At 41.4% G+C, this 19634-nt stretch overlaps 1 protein-coding gene across 5 annotated transcripts in view; it reads right to left on the reverse strand.

Moving 5' to 3' along the window:
- LOC140732227 (cell adhesion molecule CEACAM5) overlaps positions 1 to 19634 on the reverse strand; it is a 95315-nt gene that overhangs the window by 38333 nt on the left and 37348 nt on the right. For 4 of the 5 annotated variants that reach the window (XM_073054554.1, XM_073054573.1, XM_073054563.1 and 1 more), the window contains exons 3-7: positions 18280 to 18555; positions 16593 to 16847; positions 8973 to 9245; positions 8629 to 8886; positions 2268 to 2409 (exon numbers count right to left, since the gene is read on the reverse strand). In XM_073054554.1, coding sequence (XP_072910655.1) covers positions 2268 to 2409; positions 8629 to 8886; positions 8973 to 9245; positions 16593 to 16847; positions 18280 to 18555 — 1204 coding nt within the window. The remainder of the gene's footprint in view (positions 1 to 2267; positions 2410 to 8628; positions 8887 to 8972; positions 9246 to 16592; positions 16848 to 18279; positions 18556 to 19634) is intronic. The other variant, XM_073054581.1, reaches the window with a different exon arrangement.

Genomic DNA, 19634 nt, shown 5'->3' on the forward strand with positions numbered 1-19634 from the left:
TGGGATTGGGTAGCCGGGCCATGAAAGGAGCGTGGAATGTCCATTGCTGAAGGATCTTAGAGTGCGTAGAAATGGGCAATTCAACCCTACAACTGTGCCAGTCACTAAGCACCGATTTGGTCGAAAACTAGTCATTAGCAGAAGATTGGAGTTCAGAAGAAGGAGGTAAAGATACACACTTGATGTGTTGGCAAGGCCACACCAGGACTGATGGGCATGGATTGGGTTCATTTGTTTGCAGAGAGACTGGCACTGGAGGCAGTCAAAAGGAGATTTATTGCATTGGTACCTGGGATGACAGGGTTGAGCTATCAAGAATGTCCAGGAATGATCTGTTTGTCTGTGGTGAACTACATATACCTGTCTGGACAGCCCCTCTGCTGACTGCTCCTGTGGCTCCTCCCACAGACCTCTGTATAAAGGCGATTGGAGGCACTGCTCCTCCCTCAGTCTCCAGGATGTTGTGTGGTGGTCTCTTGCTACTAATCATGGTCTCTTGCAGCTAATAAAAGCCTATTGTTCGCCTCCCATCTCTGAGAGTTATTGATGGTACATCATTGTCTTTGTTAGTCTAGCAATTAATTTCAAGAGTTGGGAGGTTATGTTGAATATTTATAAAACTCTGGTTAATCTGCATCTGGAGTATTGCATTCAGTTCTGACCATCTCGTTACAGGAAGGACACACAAGTTTTGGAGAGGGTGCAGAAGTGGTTCATGGATGCTGCCTAATTAGAGAGAATGCATTATAAGGAGAGGTTTGACAAACTTCGGCTGATTGCTCTGGAGTGGCAGAGTCCAACAGAAGATCTGATAGTGCTTTATAGGATTATGAGAAGCACAGATAGAGAAGAGTATCATTTTCCTTGCATCAAAATGTCTAAAACCAGAGGGCATGCACTTAAAGTGAGAGGGGATAAATGCAAAGGAGATGTGGTGATGTTTTTTACACAAAAAGTGGTAGGGGCCTGGAATATGCTGCCTGCTGTGGTGGTGGAGGGAAATATGATGGTGGTATTCAAGAGGCTCTTAGATAGGGATATATAGCAGGAAATTGAAAGATATGTATATTGTGAAGGCAGAATGATTTCATTTAGTTGGTTTTTATTACTAATATAATTAGTTTGGCATAATACTGTGGGCCAACGGGACTCTTCCTGTTCTATGTACTAAGTTGTATGTAAGTTGTTCAGGCTGATAGAGGAATGAGAGTAACCTTACTGAAGCATGTCAGTCACTGAGGACACAGGACAGGGTGGATGTAGTTATGTTTCTCCCCAGTGAGAGAGTCTTGATTGATGGGTCAGTTTTACAGGATCGATGGGTAGGGGTGGAGAGGGCCACTGATCATTTAACACTGTGAGAGGTGGGTACTTTTGGCAGAAGGTGGAGGATCTCTGAATTTCTCGGACCTGATGTGAATTGGAGGGCAGATCACTGGTGGGGGGAAACGCATGGAAGATTAACGGCAAAGGGGAATTGGGATGGAATGGGAGATGAGGCCTGATGGTACTGAACTGTGGGACATATTAGAGAGGTCAATTAACCAACTCCTGTCTCTAATTCTTGGTATTCTCATTGAACCCCTCATCTCCAATGACTCCACCTAATGACTGATTAATAGTGATAAAACTAACCTGCATCTTGTTGGGATGTGGGAGTAATCTCACATGGTAAAACGGAGAGCAGACTCAGCACACGGTTAACACTTGAGGTTGGGTTCAAACCCACATCACTGGCACTGCAGCCAGCGGCTCCACCCACTATGCCACTTGGTGATTTATAGACACTCAACGCTTTCTAAGGGGGAATTCACCACACAGACAGTAGTGGTACACCGAGGTGATGCATCCTCATCAAGGGGCGATAAATGTTCACCTTGTCTTTAGACACACAACATCTATATTAAAGCAAACTCATTGCTTAAAATGTAAGAGTTTGACACTGAATCTCTTGAAGGGACCTGATCAAAACTGCACACAAAAGAACTATGTCATTTGTAACAAAGTTGTGAAAGTCACTACAAGCCCAGATTGACCCTTCACAGAATTAATTAGATCCCTGTCTAATTAACAGGAGCAGAACTTGTAGACAATACCAGTGATGGCAATGAACATTGACTGACTGACAGACAGAAGGTGAGTCATGTTAAAGCTGCATTCATACACATAACAACGCATGAAATGTAAAAATCTCTGGTTACATTAGGACATCAGGCATTACAGAGTATTGTCAACATGCAGGGAAGGTTTGAATGAAATGTCTTTACCTGCTTGTCTTTGTCTTGATGATGCAGTAAGCTAATCCACACACCAGCACCACTCCAGCAATTACTCCAATCACAATCCCGGCTATTGCTCCACCTGACAAACCGCCTGAACCGCCTGGAGGTGATTCTGTTGGTACTGGATCTGAAGATGAAGAGATAATGAGATATCATTGAAACCTATGGAATAATTGAAAGGCTGAGTTAGAGTGGTTGTTGAGAGGTTGCTTCTAATAATAGGCGAGTCTAGGATTACAGGGCACAGCCTCAGATTAGAGTGATGTCCACTTAGAACAGAGACAAGGAGGAATTTCAGCCAGAGGATCGTGAATCTGTGGAATTTATTGCCATGGATGGATGTGGAGGCCAATTCATTGAGTATATTTAAAGCAGAGGTTGACAAGTTCTTGATTAATCAGAGAATTAAAGGTTATGTGGAGAAGGCAGATGGATACAGTTGAGAGAGATAATAAATCGTCCATGATGGACTTGTGTATCAGACACGAAGGGCTGAATGGCTTAATTATGCTACTATGTTTTAGGGTCTATGCACTTATGACAACCCAGTGGAACATAGCACAGTAAATGTCCATTCTACTTTGATTGACTTTGATAACTAGGGATAGTGTTTTATTGCAGTTTAAAATAGCAGGCTCTAAATCTTAGTTGGACATGAAGGTATATAATTATACAACATGGAAACAGGCATTTATACCAAACGTTCTATACGGATTCAGATTCCAATTCATGGTAGTCCCAGCTGCCTGTGTTTGGCTCATGTCTTGGTAAAACTTATGATTTACATACCTTTTAAATGTCCCTATCTCAACCTCTTCCCCTGGCAGCTTCCATATACCAATCACCTTCTGGGTGATAATTTTGCCATTGAGGTTCCTATTAGATCTCTTCTCTCTCACCTTAAACCAATGCCCTGTAATTACCTATGCCCGAACTCCAGTGTGAAAAGCTGTGACTTCATTTTATCTATGTACTCACATTATTTTACACACATATCTGGTCTATTTGATATTTAAGTCAACCCATAAAATTCATGGATTAGACATTAAACTCACTGGATTGCTTTTGCCTTTATTTTTAGAAGCTCACCTGTTCATTCCAGAACACACGTGTTTTGCAGTGACCATTTTGTACAGTATGTTAGCAAGAAATTTGGCTCAATTGGGCGAACAGTTTTGGTAAGGTGGAAATTGGACACAATAGAAATGGCTTAAAAAAATTTACAAATCAGAACATTTGTCGATGAAATAGTGAGTCTGAAACTGGGAATGGAACACAGAGCATGCAGCAGTATATCACACAATTCAAGGCTTTTGGCCCTTGATGTATTTACTGACCATAGTGCCACTTTAAAACACACCTCTGCATTCACACCATCTATATCATCGATTCCTTGTCTGTTCCTGTTTTTGTGTTCCTCCTAAATGCCTCCTAAAGTGCCTCCTAAGTGCCTTTAAGTGCCTCCTAAATGTCACTACCCTGTCTCCCTCCATTACCTCCATGGGAACCCTTTCTGGACATGCACCACTCTGTGCAAAAATTCAACTTGGCCTGTGCATCTTGCAAAAATTTCCTGTCTCCGTTATTAAAACTATGGCCTCCAGTGTTTAAATTTCCACTGTGCCAAAACAGCTCTGATGTTTTACTCTAACTACTTCTGACATAACTTTATAAAACCTCTATCAGGACTCCTGTCAGCCACCAATGTTCCATAGCAAACCTCTCCTCTAGGTAGCATACAGGTGAACATTTTCAGCACCCTCTCAAAAGCCTCCACTTACTACCTGTAATGGGGTGACCAGAACTGCACATAGTACTCCTGATGTGACCTGGTTAAAGTTCTATATACTGCATCATTACTGCAAAGAACTTCAGTTCCTTACGGAAATGGGACCCACTCTCAGCATCTCACAACTGGCTGTTTTTCGATACCCTAGAGCAGTAGCGCGCCTTCAGGGTGCCAGGTTCTTGTGGCTCTGGAGGCCGGCGGATTAGAGGTCAGTGTTGCCACAGAAAATGGATGTGTCGTGGGAGATGGAAGATCGAAAGCAGTGAGCTGGATGCTGGCTGTGTGCCCAGAGACCAGAGCACAGAGCTCAGAAGAAGTGACACAACAGACATTGGAATCATAAATCAGCAAGTTGTTTTCTTATGTCTCCCCTCTTGTTGTGAAATGGGGACATCTCTTTTTTTCCTTATTAGGGAGAGAGGGAGCTTATAGTATATCAAATTACCGGGTGAACAAGTAGTCTTTGGGATATTGCAAGTCTGTGTCTTTATTGATGCTTTGCTGCTGATTATGATGATTAAGTGCTGGGTGGGGGATAGGGGTTCTTTGCTTTGCTGCTGATTATGCATGGGTGGGGGGAGCTGGGGGGAGGCTTTGGGTTTCTAACATTTATGGTCATTCATTCTTTGGAGCACTCCTTTAGTTTAGTTGTGTTATTAGTTTTGCTACAACAAGTGTATGGGACATTGGAAAAAAAGTTGAATTTCCCCATGGGGATGAATAAAGTATCTATCTATCTATCTATCTATCTATCTTTGTTTTCATGGATGTTTATGAAGAAAAAGAATTTCAGGATGTATATTGTATACATTTCTTTGACAATAAATATACCCATTGAAACCTATTACTTCTCAACCTTTAACCTCAATCTCCCGACTGATGAAGGCAAGGATGATGTGTGCCTTTTACACCACCCTTTCTACTTGTGTTGCCAATTAATTGTCCTCTCATTCACATGTGGGGACCTACTAAAGTCGATATTTCCCACACAATGAACCCCCCAACACCCCATCATTCAAATGACTATAGAAATTTGCCTTCTTTTACAGGGAGAAGATGCTACAGTTTCCAATGTTTATTCTCAATCCTCAGGACTTTTGCCTGCAGTGTGACTTTCTGCAGTGGAGTCCATAGAGACACAGGTAACAGGAGTAAGGATACTCCACTTGAGCCTTCAGTGTCCCCCATCCTTCCATAAGATTTTGGCTAATTCCAAGTTCTAGAGCCTCTCTATTTTTAACCAGTTGTCAAACTGTCACCCAAATACCTTGGACAATGTACACATCTGGTCACCCTCTTCTATGTAAGTCATAGTTAAACAAGAAAAGTACAGTAAAAATAAATATGAGGATATTGGTAGGACCTGAGAGCCCAGGTTAGAGAGAGTGGTGATGAAAGTTACGAATACTACAGAGAATGTGCATGATAATAGTCTCTTATCAGGTTCAGGTAGTCTTAAACAAGAATACACGTATTTAGGGTAAGAAGAAAATGATGTAAAATAACACAAGAGATAGGGTAATGAGTACATTGAATGAGCTGCCTGAAGAAGTGGCTGAGGAAGGTACAATGGTATAAATTAAGAAGCACCTTGATAGGGTTGGGGATTTGAGGTATATGGGCTGAACATATGAAATGGGAACTAGCTGGATGAGTACTGTGGTCAGTATGGGCTGAAGGGGCTGTATCTCTGCTGTATTGCCCTCTGAATCTGTGACTCTAATTTTTAATGTTACCATTATTCAAGCAGATACATTTAAGTGCCTATCTCCATTTTGAATGACTTCTGTCCTGCCTTTGTTACAGTAAGTTGCTGCATGGTTTGATCTTTAAATCTCTATAAGTTGATATTTCTTGTGGTTTGAGTAAGTTGATAAACATTAATCCGTTTCAGCTCTACCTGATTAGCAAAAAAGCGTAGGATGTATTTGCTTTGTAATGTCAAAAGGCACTCATTTCATGAAAGGATATTTCAAATAATATTTAACTGAAACCAGATAATATTAGAACATTTTGTTATATTTTTTGAGTGCTATCAACTTCAACTTTGTTTGATAGGCAAGATGAAAGCTGACATCTGCCACATAATCTTGCTGTGAATTAGTGTCAGGAGAAATAATGGAAGCATCCTGCTCAGCATTTGAGGAGGAGGGGCCACGCCACAGGATCGGAAAAAGCTGCAGAAGTTGTAAACTCAACCAGCTCCATCATGGGCACTGGCCTCCCCAGTATCAAGCACACCTCTGAAATGCAATGTTTTGAGGCAGCATCCATTGTTAGGATTTCCCATTACCCAGGCTAAATTGTCTTCTCATCAAGGAGGAGGTACAGAAGCTTGAAGGCACACACTCAGTGTTTCACAACCAGCTTCTTCTTTAGGTTTCTGAATGGACAATGGAAACCTGCTCACTCTTTTCCCTCGCTTTTTGCACTAGTTATTTCATTTTTTTAAATATGCTTGTTGACAGGTATAGTTTTTTCTTATTTTGTATTGCAATGTACTGCTGCAAAACAACAAATTTCATGACATATGCCAATGATATTAAACCTAATTCTGATACTGATTCTGAATGATTCCAGTTTTCATGGAGAGAGGATGATTTAGTTACAGTACAATGTAATATTAAAATAACTCTTCCGATTCTTGCTTGTAGCAAAACAATGCCAAAAAGACAAAAAAAAAGAAACACTCCTGGGCACAATCATTTAGAGGTCCTTGAAATTCCAAACCATGTCACACCAACACAAGTGGACCGCTCAGCCCTCTGAGTATATATAATCTTCTGGTAGTGTGAGCTCCTCAATCCGACTCCAATACTCCTTTTTGTATCTCTGTATATTATTCTCACTCTCGTTCAATTCCCATTTGAAAGCTCTGTTTCCAACACATCCCCAGCCCCTCTCCCGAGACAATGAGTTCACCACTGCAATACTCTATGTAAACAACAGTTCCACAAGCCCGTGCATATTTTGGCAAAAATACACTTGTCCATACTGAAGCTGAAGCTGAAATTGCTCCCTTTGGAACCGTTGTGGGAAATCACTCTCTGGATCTCTGTAGAACACTAGCATCCTGCTTAAATTGGGGTGTCCGCAAATGTCCCACATGTGACATTTGATTACTGCAGATTGTGACCGATATCCTGCGATTGTACTGTGTGCTAGACTAGCCATGCATTCATTGTGTCCTGTGCTGCAGAGTTGTACAGGGTTTGTCACAGTATCAAGGTACATGTCTTGTTTTCAATATTGTTTACACAGATCAAATCATTACACAGTACAGTGAGCTAGAATAAGGTAATCACTAACAATGTAATGTAACCATGTAAGGTGTAAAAGCTACCCAAAAATTGCAGCACAGCAAAATCTGAAGTGTGAGTTCATTACAAGCCAGATGAGATGGAATCTGTCCTTATGCCTGCTGGTTTGTGCTTTTAGGATTTTGTTTTGTTTGTCTGAGGAGAGGGGCTGGAGAAGAGAGAAGAGAGAATGTCCATAGTGAGTGCGATCCTTGATCATGCCGGTTGCTTTTTCACTGGGTGCCTTGAAGTATACATACATCACCGTTTCTCTGTCTATCAGGAAGGGTTAACTGAGAAGTTAGTTTCTTTCACCCTTTACTTTGGATTTAACGGAATTTTATGCAAAAGAGAATGCAAACACTGGAGATATTGGAAATATGATATTAAAAAGCAAGAGGAAATCGCGGAAAACACACAAGTGGTCTGGTAGCCTCCAGGGAGCAAGAAATGATTCAAGTCAAAGATCCTCTGTCTGACTTGTTTGAGCAATCCCATCTCTCTCCAGCGATGGTTCAGTTCATATTTAAGTGTTCTGTTAATTTTCTGCCACCTCCCCGTCCTACATTGGGATGTGAACCTCTGTTTCTCCTTTCATAGGTGCTGCCTGACCTGTTGAGTGTTTCCAATGCTTTCTGTTTATACTCCTGAACATTGTGTTACTTGAAACCTTGTAATTGCTTCAAGATTGGTTCATTTGGTCTGCCCAGTTGCAGTATTTTATTCACAAAAGGATTGTTTCCTTAACTTTGTGAAATTGCATTCATACTGCTCAGGGTTCTGTGTTCTGAAAAACCTTACTACTTCTCAGAACTTCAGGAGTTTTACTCCACAATAGGTAGTGATGTCAAAAGAAGCTGTCACCATGAAGAACAGCTTTGAGTGATCCTGTTTATAATCATGGGCACAGAATGCCCCTCAGTTACTGTGGCAGATAAAAAATACGGCTCTCCATTATTCTAACTAACAAGTTCTACCTGTTCTTCTGATATCAAGGTTCTGGCAAACATGACATGGAACATTATTCACTGAAGACTTAAATGAACATTTTAAATTTATAGCAAAACAACTGCTAATTAATCCCTTCACATTACTTCTCTTACTCTGCTTCACATTCACTGTCCCAAAAACACTGATTAAAATTTCCCTCTGATGACAAAACTAGACAGAAGAGCATTATGCGAAAATTGCAAAATAAACTTGCTTAGAAATTAAAGAGGTTGATTGAAGTGGAATATAGACAGAAACTTTTACTCACCCTGTATGAAGACCATTACAGAAAGACTGTTGTTTTTCATGGTTATATTGTTATTAACCAGACAAGTATAATTTCCACTGTCAAACTTCCTTACTGATGTGATGTTGTAGGTCTGACCTTTTATCACAATATTTGTCCCATTATACCATGTATATTCACCACTGGGAACCGTATCGGCAAAACACTGTAATGTCAGAAAGTCACCAGTATATTTCTCAACTGGACCCTGCGGATGAATTGTGATGTTGTCTGGCCCATCTATAACAGAAATCAAGATGGAAAATTGTTTCTCTAAAAACTAATATTGAATGTAATTTCATGTAATGAGCTACCTGTGTACTTACAGTTAACCTGCAGGCCGATTTCTGCACTGTCGCTGCTGAAACCATTGCTAACGTTACATTTATATTTTCCTGTGTCATTCCTGAGAAGACCGGTTATGGTCAGACTCACATTATCTGGAGATGTAATTATTCTGCCTTCACTCTGGACGAGTTTGTCATCTTTAAACCATGTTCTTCTCTGAATTGTGCCTTTTGCAGCACAAGTGAATAAAACCGTATCGTTTTCCGTAGGTTGTGAATTGCTGATGTTTACACTGACATTAGAAATAAGCTCTGTAAATAGAAGTAAAAGGGGAATGGAATTACTCCTTTTTACTGCAGTCTAATCATATCAGCTGAGGCTCTGTACAACAAGTTATGATCATGACTCATACATCAGCATCAAAGGTAAATGAATTGGAGTTTATGAAGAGGAGGGCATGACTACAGTTACATAGGATCATGCAAGGGGCATATGTTTTCCTTATTTTTGTTCTTTTTGCTTTACTTATTTAATTTAATATATATGCATTTTACTGTAATTTATAGTTTTTGTTATTATGCATTGCAAAATACTGCTGTGGCAAAAAAACAAATTTCACTATATGTGCCAGTGATATTAAACTTGATTCTGATTCTGATTTAGAATACTGTTTACAGACTTCAGTCCTTTACCTAAAAATATAGTAGCACTGGAGGCACTTCAAATGGATTTACCAAGCGAAAGTCTGGGATGTCCTATCAAAACAACCAAATGTAGGGTCTTCCAGAAACCCTAATACAGGGCCTCAACATGAACCCTGATGTAGGGCCTGAACACTAACCTTTAATCTTAACCACAACCTAGAAAGCTTAGGATAGTCTTCTTCAGAATTCAGAAGCATGATCTTTATGATCTTGCTCAACCAGATCATATACTAGGATGCTTGACAAGGTCAATGTATTAGGTAAGCGAAGGAGGAGTGTAAAGATGATGTGCCATCTAACTTCTTGTCACAGTGTATGTTAGGTGTCTGAAATAGGATTCCCTGGGGTGGTGATTGAAGCAGTTGCCATATTGGTGTCCAAGAAGCAAGAACACACAGAAAGTACAGGAATATGGATAGTGTGTAGCCAGATGGGTAGAATGTAATCTGGCAGCATGGCCACTACAGACATGATGGGCCAAGGCATCTGTTCCTGTACTGCACTGCTTTATGTGCAATTCTATATTGTTTCACTAGTGGGAGAGTCATGAATATACTAACATAATCCCCAAATAAACAACCAGCCATTGAGAAGGCAGGTATGTGGGAATGTCTTCACTCAGAGGGAGGTGGATCAGTGGAATTCTCTGCCTCTGATGGAGCTGGAGGCTAGATCATTTGATACATGTAGGGTGGAAATTGAGAAATATTTGAAAGACCAAGAGGTATAGAGAACTAGAAGAGAAGAGATGAATCCATTGCAGATCCGTCTTGATCATTTGAATTGCGATGGAGACAGAAGAGCCAAGTGGCCCGAAACTTCAATTTTTTGATGTTCCTGAGTTAGCTTTATTATTTTAAATTTCAGTTTGGCCTGACATCCAGATAGACAGCAGAGAAGTCCAGTGATCAGTAGGATATTTCCTCACTTCAAGGAATTGTAGAAATGCAGGATGAGGCAGAGTTACTGAATTATGTGGTCATCAGCTTCTGATCATGAAAATTTTGGGACTTTGAATCCATAGAGGGTTGTGGAGAATGAGTCACAGTCCATTTAAGGCCAACATAGAGTGATGGATTCACTGGGCAATCGGGGACTGAAGGGTTCTGAGAACATGGAGAAGTGATCACTTCATTCAATGGCAGAACTAGCTTGATGGGACAAATGGCCAACAATTCCATTTGTCAATCATGTCCTTGTGATTTACTGACAAGGTACTACTTGACTTTCGAGGAACAGTAAAACTTATTATCCAGAAAGCACCAGTGCATTGGTTAAACTTCAATTTATATATTATACTGATGAATCTTTTATTTGCAATAGGAAAGGTCACTGTGACCATAAACTATGAAATAAAGGAAAGATTCCATTTGGAAGGGATGTTGTTGTTTAAAAAAGTATAGTTGATTGTTTCTGCTTCATCAGTGTGAATCTCTCTCTCTCTCTCTCTTTATTTATATATATTGTTTAACCACTCCACAGATTTCATATTACCAAACTATAGTTTTGGCAAGATGTCAGGGTATCTACTTTGTGCATGACATGAGTAATTTTTCCAACAATTGTTTACAGACAGATTATTTCACTTTTAATTGACAATATCACAATTCCAGTGGGTTAGAAGTTTACAAACAAAATCAAAAGAAATCAGCCAAGACCTCAGAGAAAAAAAATTGTGACGTCCACGAGTCTGGTTTTTCCAAACGCCTGAAGGTACCACGTTCATCTGTACAAACAATAGTACGCAAGTATAAACACCATAGCTGTCATATCGCTCAGGAAGGAGACACATTCTGTCTCCCAGAGAAGAACATACTTTGGTGCGAAAAGTGCAAATCAAGCCCAGAACAACAGCAAAGGACCTTGTGAAGATGCTGGAGGAAACAGGTAGACAAGTATCTATATCCACATTAAAACGAGTCCTATATTGACATAGCTTGAAAGGCTGCCTAGCAAGGAAGACACCACTGCTCCAAAACCACCATGAAAAAGCCAGACTATAGTTTGCAAGTGCACATGGGGACAAAGATCTTATTTTTTGGAGAAATGCTCTCTGGTCTGATGAAATAAAAATGGAACCGTTTGACCATAATGACCATCGTTATGCTTGGAGGAAAAAGGGTGAGGCTTGCAAGCTGAGGAACACCATCCCAGCCGTGAAGCATGGGGGAGGCAGCATCATTTTGTGGGGGTGCTTTGCTGTAGGAGGGACTGGTGCACTTCACAAAATAGATGGTATCATGAGGAAGGAAAATTATGTGGATATATTGAAGAAATATCTCAAGACATCAGCCAGGAAGTTAAAGCTTGGTCGCAAATGGGTATTCCAAATAGACAATGACCCCAAGCATACCTCCAAAGTTGTGACAAAATTGCTTAAGGACAACAAAGTCAAGGTATTGGAGTGGCAATCACAAAGCCCTGACCTCAATCCAATAGAAAATTTGTGGGCAGAACTGAAAAAACGTGTGCGAGCAAGGAAGTCTACAAACCTGACTCGGTTATACCAGTTCTGTCTGGAGGAATGTAACAAAATTCCAGCAACTTATTGTGAGAAGCTTGTGGAAGGCCACCCAAAATGTTTGATCCAAGTTAAACAATTAAAAGGCAATGCTACCAAATACTAACAAAGTGTATGTAAACTTCTAACCCACTGGGAATGTGATGAAAGAAATAAAAGCTGAAATAAATCATTCTCTCTACTATTATTCAGACATTTCACATTCTTAAAATAAAGTAGTGATCCTAACTGACCTAAGACAGAGAATGTTTTCTTGCACTAAATGTAAGGAATTGTGAAAACCTGAGTTTAAATATATTTGGCTAGGGTGTATGTAAACTTCTGACTTCAACTGTGTACGGTATATATATATACTGCACATTGTTTGCACCCTTTTTGATATCAGCCCCTTCATAATCTCCGAGGTGTAGTGAACAATTCCATTAACTTGCATGATGTTGAAGTTTCTCACCCCCAAATTTGATCTCTTATCTCTTTTTCTCACACTTTCCCAAGGTGAGAATTTTTATTGAAGGCAAACTGACTGTGAAGATTTCTGGTCATAACCTTTGGTGTGATGCTCCATGTCTGTGCATTTCCCCCATCAGTAAGTACTGTATGCCATAAGTAAACATTAAAACCAATAAACCACGCAGGATAAAGTCCTTTGTAATAACAACCACAGGACAGCATTAGATCAGCCATAGAGCTATAGGTTCACACAACATGGAGATAAAACAACACACACAAAATGCTGATGGAATGTAGCAGGCCAGCAGCATCTATAGGAAGAAGCACTGTCAACGTTTCGGTCTGAGACCCTTCATCAGGACTAACTGAAAGAAGAGATAGTAAGAGATTTGAAAGTGGGAGGGGGAGGGGAGATCCGAAGTGATAGGAGAAGACAGGAGGGGAGGGATGAATCTAAGAGCTGGAAAGTTCATTGGCAAAAGGGATACACAGCTGGTGAAGTGAGAGGATCATGGGAAGGGAGGCCTAGGGAGAACGAAAGTGGGAGGGGAGCACCAGAGGGAGATGGAGAGCAGGCAAGGAGTGATTGTGAGAGGGACAGTGAGAGAAAGAAAGAGAGAGAAAAGAAGAAAAAGGGGAAAAAATAATGGTTGGGGTAAGAAGGGGAGGAGGGGCATTAATGGAAGTTAGAAAAATCAATGTTCATGCCATCAGGTTGGAGGCAACCCAGACGGAATATAAGGTGTTGTTCCTCCAACCTGAGTGTGGCTTCATCTTGACAGTAGAGGAGGCCATGGATAGACATATCAGAATGGGAATGGGACATGGAATTAAAATATGTGGCCACTGCGAGATCCTGCTTTCTCTGGCGGACAGAGCGTAGGTATTCAGCAAAATTGTCTCCCAGTCTGCACTGGGTCTCACCAATAAATGAAGGCCACACCGGGAGCACCGGATGCTGATGGAACATTCAGCTCATATTGTGCTTGCCAACCATCTGTTACCAATTTTAATCATGTGCTGTCTGGTTATAGATTAACCCAGATATTTTCTTCTTAGGTGATATGATAAAACCAAACAGCTTGCTAGGAATAGACATTCATCTTCTGGATACTCATTAGCAGGGATAACGTTTACTAAGAGAGATCTACACTTCCCTTGAACTTTCAAATACACCTGGTGAATATCTGAAAAACCTAACGTTAATATTTAATTCTAAATAGAGTTCAGACAAATCAATAAGCTAGCCACAAGATTTCAAGTAAGAAAAGATTTTTTGTTGGAGATTTAACTTATTTGATAACTTCAAAGGATGTTGTAGTTAAATGCTCATTTAACATGTATAACGGGGTAGCCCTTCTTGCTAGTTCAGCCTTTTAGTAGGATGGTTACTGATCTGCTAGCAGTATCAGTTCCATTTCCTTGTCTGTTCATTGTGACAAATGAATAACTAACCACCCCCACCCTCACCCCACCCTGCAACAACAGTCCAAAACTCTGCCTGATTCATCCATTGTACATTCAATTACTCACTCTTCATAGATCCTTCTATAAACTTCAGAGATTCTGGAACTTCTGAGAAGGAACTCCAGCACATTTTGCTTTTCCTTTCTAAATATATTCAATGCATCCCTACTTAACCCATTAAGAATGGACAGATAATGGATTTGGAGGCCTCTTTCTTTCTCCTGTGATCTTTTTTAATCATTTATGGGGATTGGGTGTTACTGACATTATCTTCTCACTCTTCACTGTCCTAAGAAGGTGGCATGCATAATGCCCAGGAGCTGATTTTGAGCTAATGACAGAGAAGGCACAGCAAGGATTTTCCAAGTCTACGAGTGGTGTTGTGCCACAGTACCCGCTGTCACTGCCGTTTGTGGTAGATGAAGACTGTCTTTAGAGAGCCGCTGTCAGACTACTCTTGCTGTGTAACCACAATACAGTTTACAGAAGGAATGAGCATTCACGGGAACGGCTATTTCACCGAACCTGACCTGTTAGTCATGGGACAACAGCAACATGCAATAGTTCAAGAATGCAACTCACAACCACCTTTCCAAGCTCAGTTTGGGCTACATGTACTGGTGTCACCAGCGACTGTCACATTCTCTACTTCAGGACTTTATTCCCTAGAATGTGGAAGATAGAGGGGACATTTGATAGAGGTATACAGAATTATGAGGGGTATAGAAAGGCTAAATGCAAGCAGGCTTTTTTTCATTGAGTTTCAGTGAGACTGTATAGGTTCAGGGTGAAAGGTGAAATGGTTAAAGGAATTATTATTTTTATGTCATATGAATAATAACCTTGTTGCTAAAATCTTTAAATACCTGGATGCGTTATTGTGTGACTAAACTTCTATTGTTTGCATGACGTTGACAACCAAAGCAATCAAAATGGAAATATTGTGCGAGACTACTTTTCTTTAACAACAGAAACCAGTTGATGACGGCAAATCTTGTAACATGATCACTCCGACAGTCGTTACGCGATTGTTTGTTAGGGAAGCTGGCTCTTTCTGTTGGCCCTTGAGCTGGGGACTATGTGGGCTGTCTCACTGCCGGGCTCCTGTTCGAGGCAATCGGCAATGAAATGATTTGGCGTTAGGTTGTCAGAATTGCATTTGTTAAACAACTGTTGTGAATGTATCACACTTATGTTGCTATTCTGACAAATTCAATTCGGCCGGCTACAAAAACGTCTTTATGCAAAACAGAACGTGGATGTGATGAGGTTCCGCGATCTGATTGGGTCAAAATAGCGCGCGCGCGCACAGCGCGGGGTGAGGTGGGGGTTTGGGGGTTGTTCAGGGCACAGTTAGTGGAGCTGCTGCAAACGGCTCCAACACTGAGACTGGGACGCGGGTTCGACTCCGTGATACTAGGAAAATGTGAGGGAATTCAATGAGAATAGCAAGATGTTCCATTTAGAATTTAACACCCAGGACTTTGAAATCTACTGGGATCACTGTCAGGGAAAGTGCAAGGCTTGAGAATAAGAGGCATTGGTCCACAAGGTGCTAGCACATCACCGGTGTGCTGAGTAGTTCTCCTGTGAGCCTTGGTTCCGATTGGGAATATGACTGATGAGGTCAGGCCAACTCTTGCGAACAAGTTGCTATCCTGGTGACTTGGAGAGGATGTAAAACCCTGTGGAGAGACTGCGAAGACCACGGAACTATGACAACCCCAGCTGAAGCAACGAGTAAGGTCTACGTGTCACTGTCAGATGACCCAGACAACAGACCTGGGTATTTTCAGAGCCGTGAGTTGTATGGGGATAACATGTTAAACTTCGGAACAAACTGGGAGAGGGATCCGGAGAACACTGATGAAAACTGCGTAAAGAGGTAGAGTTAAGCTCATTCACTTATAATCAGCTGGAGGAAACCGGGAACCTTGCACATTCCATTTGGACAGCCGCCTGTAGAGAGAGGGACACGAGTGACCGGAGCAACACACAGACCATCTGGAGGAACTCTGTGGGTTAGGCTGCGTGAACAGAAATGGACTGTCAGAGTTTCACATCTGGACCTTGTACATACAGGCTGGGTTACCGTTGAGTTGCCTTGGTTTGTACAACAGTTGCTTAACTATTACGAAAACCATCTTAACGACTTCTGGAATGCTATTTGTGAAAAGTCTGTGCTCGATGTGGTTATGATCGGAATTTACCGCTTGTCCCCGACTACCTATCTGTTGCACCGTTCCCATCCAGTGAACCTGGTGGCAGTGAAACGTTCACACGATGGTTCTGTCGGGAGTCACGTATATGCTCGTCCAGATTGGTAAAAAAGACTGATGTCCTTCCTTGAGTAACTATGTGAACAAATAATAACTGTCAACAGAACAACGTGCAATGTGCAAATCAATATTTTCAATCGGTATTCGGATCAAATTCAGCCACTTAGATCAATGACCGAGTGCATGTTATCACTGTTGTATTCTCTTCGACAGATAAAGTGGGAATGTATTACGTACCGAGCACTGTTATTTTCCGAGTTGAGGCCCTGAACCTTTCTGTGATATTGTTATAGGCCTGACAAGTATAATTCCCTGTCTCGTTCACAGAAATGTTGTCAAGGACAAGCTCCTTCCCAGTTTGACGCAAGGCACCGCTGAAATGCCATTTCAGGATAGCAGCAGGACGGGAGTCTGCAGAGCATGTTAACGTGATGGTGCTTCCAGCAATGTAAGCAGTGGTGTTAGTAGTGATATTCGGACGATCCGGTCCGTCTAAAACAAACGCACAAAACTAATTGTAATAAATAATATGAACTGCAAAAAGCAGCAGCGAAGCTGAGCGGGAGAGGGAGGGCAGCCCAACGCGAGAGATTGCGTACCAACACATGCCCTACCTGCCGGTGAATGCATTGGACTATAAATCAGAAGCAATAAATCATATTTCACTACAAATTAAATTATATTTCCAAAACTATTTCTACCAGCCTTCCCTGCCCCGAAAACATGGAACACAGGGCTCCACAGCGTCCGCCCGGGACAAACATCTCCGCTTGTGACTTCCCTGACTAGGCTGCCCATGTGTCATCTGATGGACATAATCGTGGAACATTCCACAAAACGGAATGAGATAATTAACCCGTCAAAAAAGGACAACCCACAGAAGAGATGCAATAAATGCCCAACAGGACCCAATGACATAAGGGCGTGCAAGATACTTCCAGATTTAGTCTCATCTTCGTGCTTAATCCCATTGACAGTCCCAGTCCCAGTGTGAATATTGGGAAGGTAATTTAGACCACTCAGGGTAAACCCACTGGGGATGGCGACTTTCATATCAATCAGGGGGCAATAACTTTTTGCTCGCATACTGGATGCATCTCCAGTTGTTCCTAGCTTCTTAATTTCTTCAGACGTCCGTCCAGAGGGTGACTCTATCTCTGGGAATTCGTCATCCTGAAGCGGTCCTCTAAATTATGTTTATTTTCATGGCTGTTTTCTTTTACAGGTTAGGGTTCTGGGGTGAGTCATTGAAGCTCTAGTTCTGTGCAGAACCAATCAGGAACACCGAAAGTTGTCCAGCATAGGAATAGGTTCGACAGGAAATACAGAATTAGACGTGACACAAATTAACCTGAATGTTATTACACCTCCTGCTCTGCACTTAAACAAGTGAAACTTTGTTGGTGCACGTCAGTGGTGCAAATTTCCACTGAGGTACCAAATGCCTGTCTCCATCGTTTAGGAATTGCACACAGAAAAATGTGACCTCTTCAGGTTACAGGAAATAGCCATTACCGGCAGTGCCAGCATCCAATGTACATTCTCTTTGTACTCAGGGGCTGGTAAGGAATCATCCAGGTTGTTGGGCCAGGAGTTACATATATGGAAGAAGATTTACCCCGCGCATTTCATTCACCTGACGTACACGAGTGACCCAGATTCCATTCTCCCAAAGATTTGGTTCTTTTAATGGTCACTGTTACTGAGTCTGGTTTTTCAGTTTTGAAGTTTTAGGTTTGAAGTTTGACTCTGTAGCTGCCGAGGGCATTTGGATATTCGAGTGTCCACTGAATCGGGTGTTAGTCTAACGAGATCATCACTATGCTACTGTCACAAGTATAATATGTCCCCACTCCCACCAAATCCCCGTGCCCAGCAGGACTAATAATAATCTGTTGAAATACAGGCCTCTCTTGACACTTACAGTTAATATCGAGACAAAGCCGGTCGCTTGTTAAGTTATTAATCAAGTTGGATGCGCGACAGGTGAAACATCCATCTGTCCGTAACACTCCAGCAATAGTCAGTATGGTACTATCGGCACTCAGTTCAAACCTGCCACCAGAAGTTGTCGGGGTATTTTCTTCAAGCCACAGGTAAGAGACATCTGTGCCATTTGCGAAGCAGGTTAGGCTCACGGTGTCATTGTACTCGATCAACTGGGTGGCATTAGATGTAACAGTGACATTGGAAACAGGTTCTGTTAAAACACAGGAGATTGGTTAGTGCAGAAGAATTGGATTAGTTAATCCAGAGGATAAAGGGTTCTGTTTCGACGAAAAAATGCATTAAAACAGCTGGTTCACATGCTGCAAAATAAGAGGGGATAAGGGATTGAGAATTTTTGAGATAATTCGTGTTGAGTCAAGTGCTGAGATTCAGGTACCACACTGGAGAGAAGCAGCTTCGTCCTTCATTCATTGGATGTGGACGTCACTTATAATCCACTAGTACCCAGGAGCAGGCAGAAGTTAGAATGCGTTAGGAGTCGCATATGAACCAAAGTGGATAAGAGCGGCAGGTTTCTTTCACTTTTCAACTTGTGAATCCGGTAATTTCATAGCAATCCTCAAGGCGACTGCTGTTAATTTTCATATTTACTTGTTAAATTGAATTCTAATACTTAAACTGTTGTGTGGGTTCAGACCCCGCCTCTAGGTCATAGTTCAGGCTTCATTTATTCAATGACATAATTTCCAAAATACAGACCTTACCTGTCCTTTCTCTCATTCTGGTGGACTTTACCTGTGTAGATTCGTGAGATAATTGTCTCGTTGGTAGTTGCAAAATAAACACACAGGAAATCAAATACAAAAAAAATCACGTAAATGCATAAATGGATGACAACAAATGAATGAAAGAATAATTAAATAAATAATAAATTAATAATCAACAGGGTACAAGTAAAAAAAACGAGTAAGTACATAAATTATTGTTAGATCATTAGATACATCCATACATAGATGAATATACATACATAGACCAAACAAACAAACTACAAACAGAACTGAGGGGGTGAAATCGATACTGTCTTTCCGATACAGCGAATGTGCGCTTCTTGTGGATGTCAAGGATCCTCTGGAGCAGAAGGATGCGCTGTTCAGTGGTGTTGTTTTGGTTCCTGTACCTCAGGAGCGACAGGCTTACCTTGCAGTAAGTGCGGGAAAGGTTAGTGAGTGGAGTTAATGGATGCCCCATACGAAGACAGTTGGGAAGACCAGTAGACATTTGTGGTGTGTTCAGAATTGGGTCACAGGAGGAATCTAGTAGGTGTTGAAG

Source organism: Hemitrygon akajei, chromosome 1, assembly GCF_048418815.1.
Source record: "Hemitrygon akajei chromosome 1, sHemAka1.3, whole genome shotgun sequence".
Taxonomy (NCBI): domain Eukaryota; kingdom Metazoa; phylum Chordata; class Chondrichthyes; order Myliobatiformes; family Dasyatidae; genus Hemitrygon; species Hemitrygon akajei.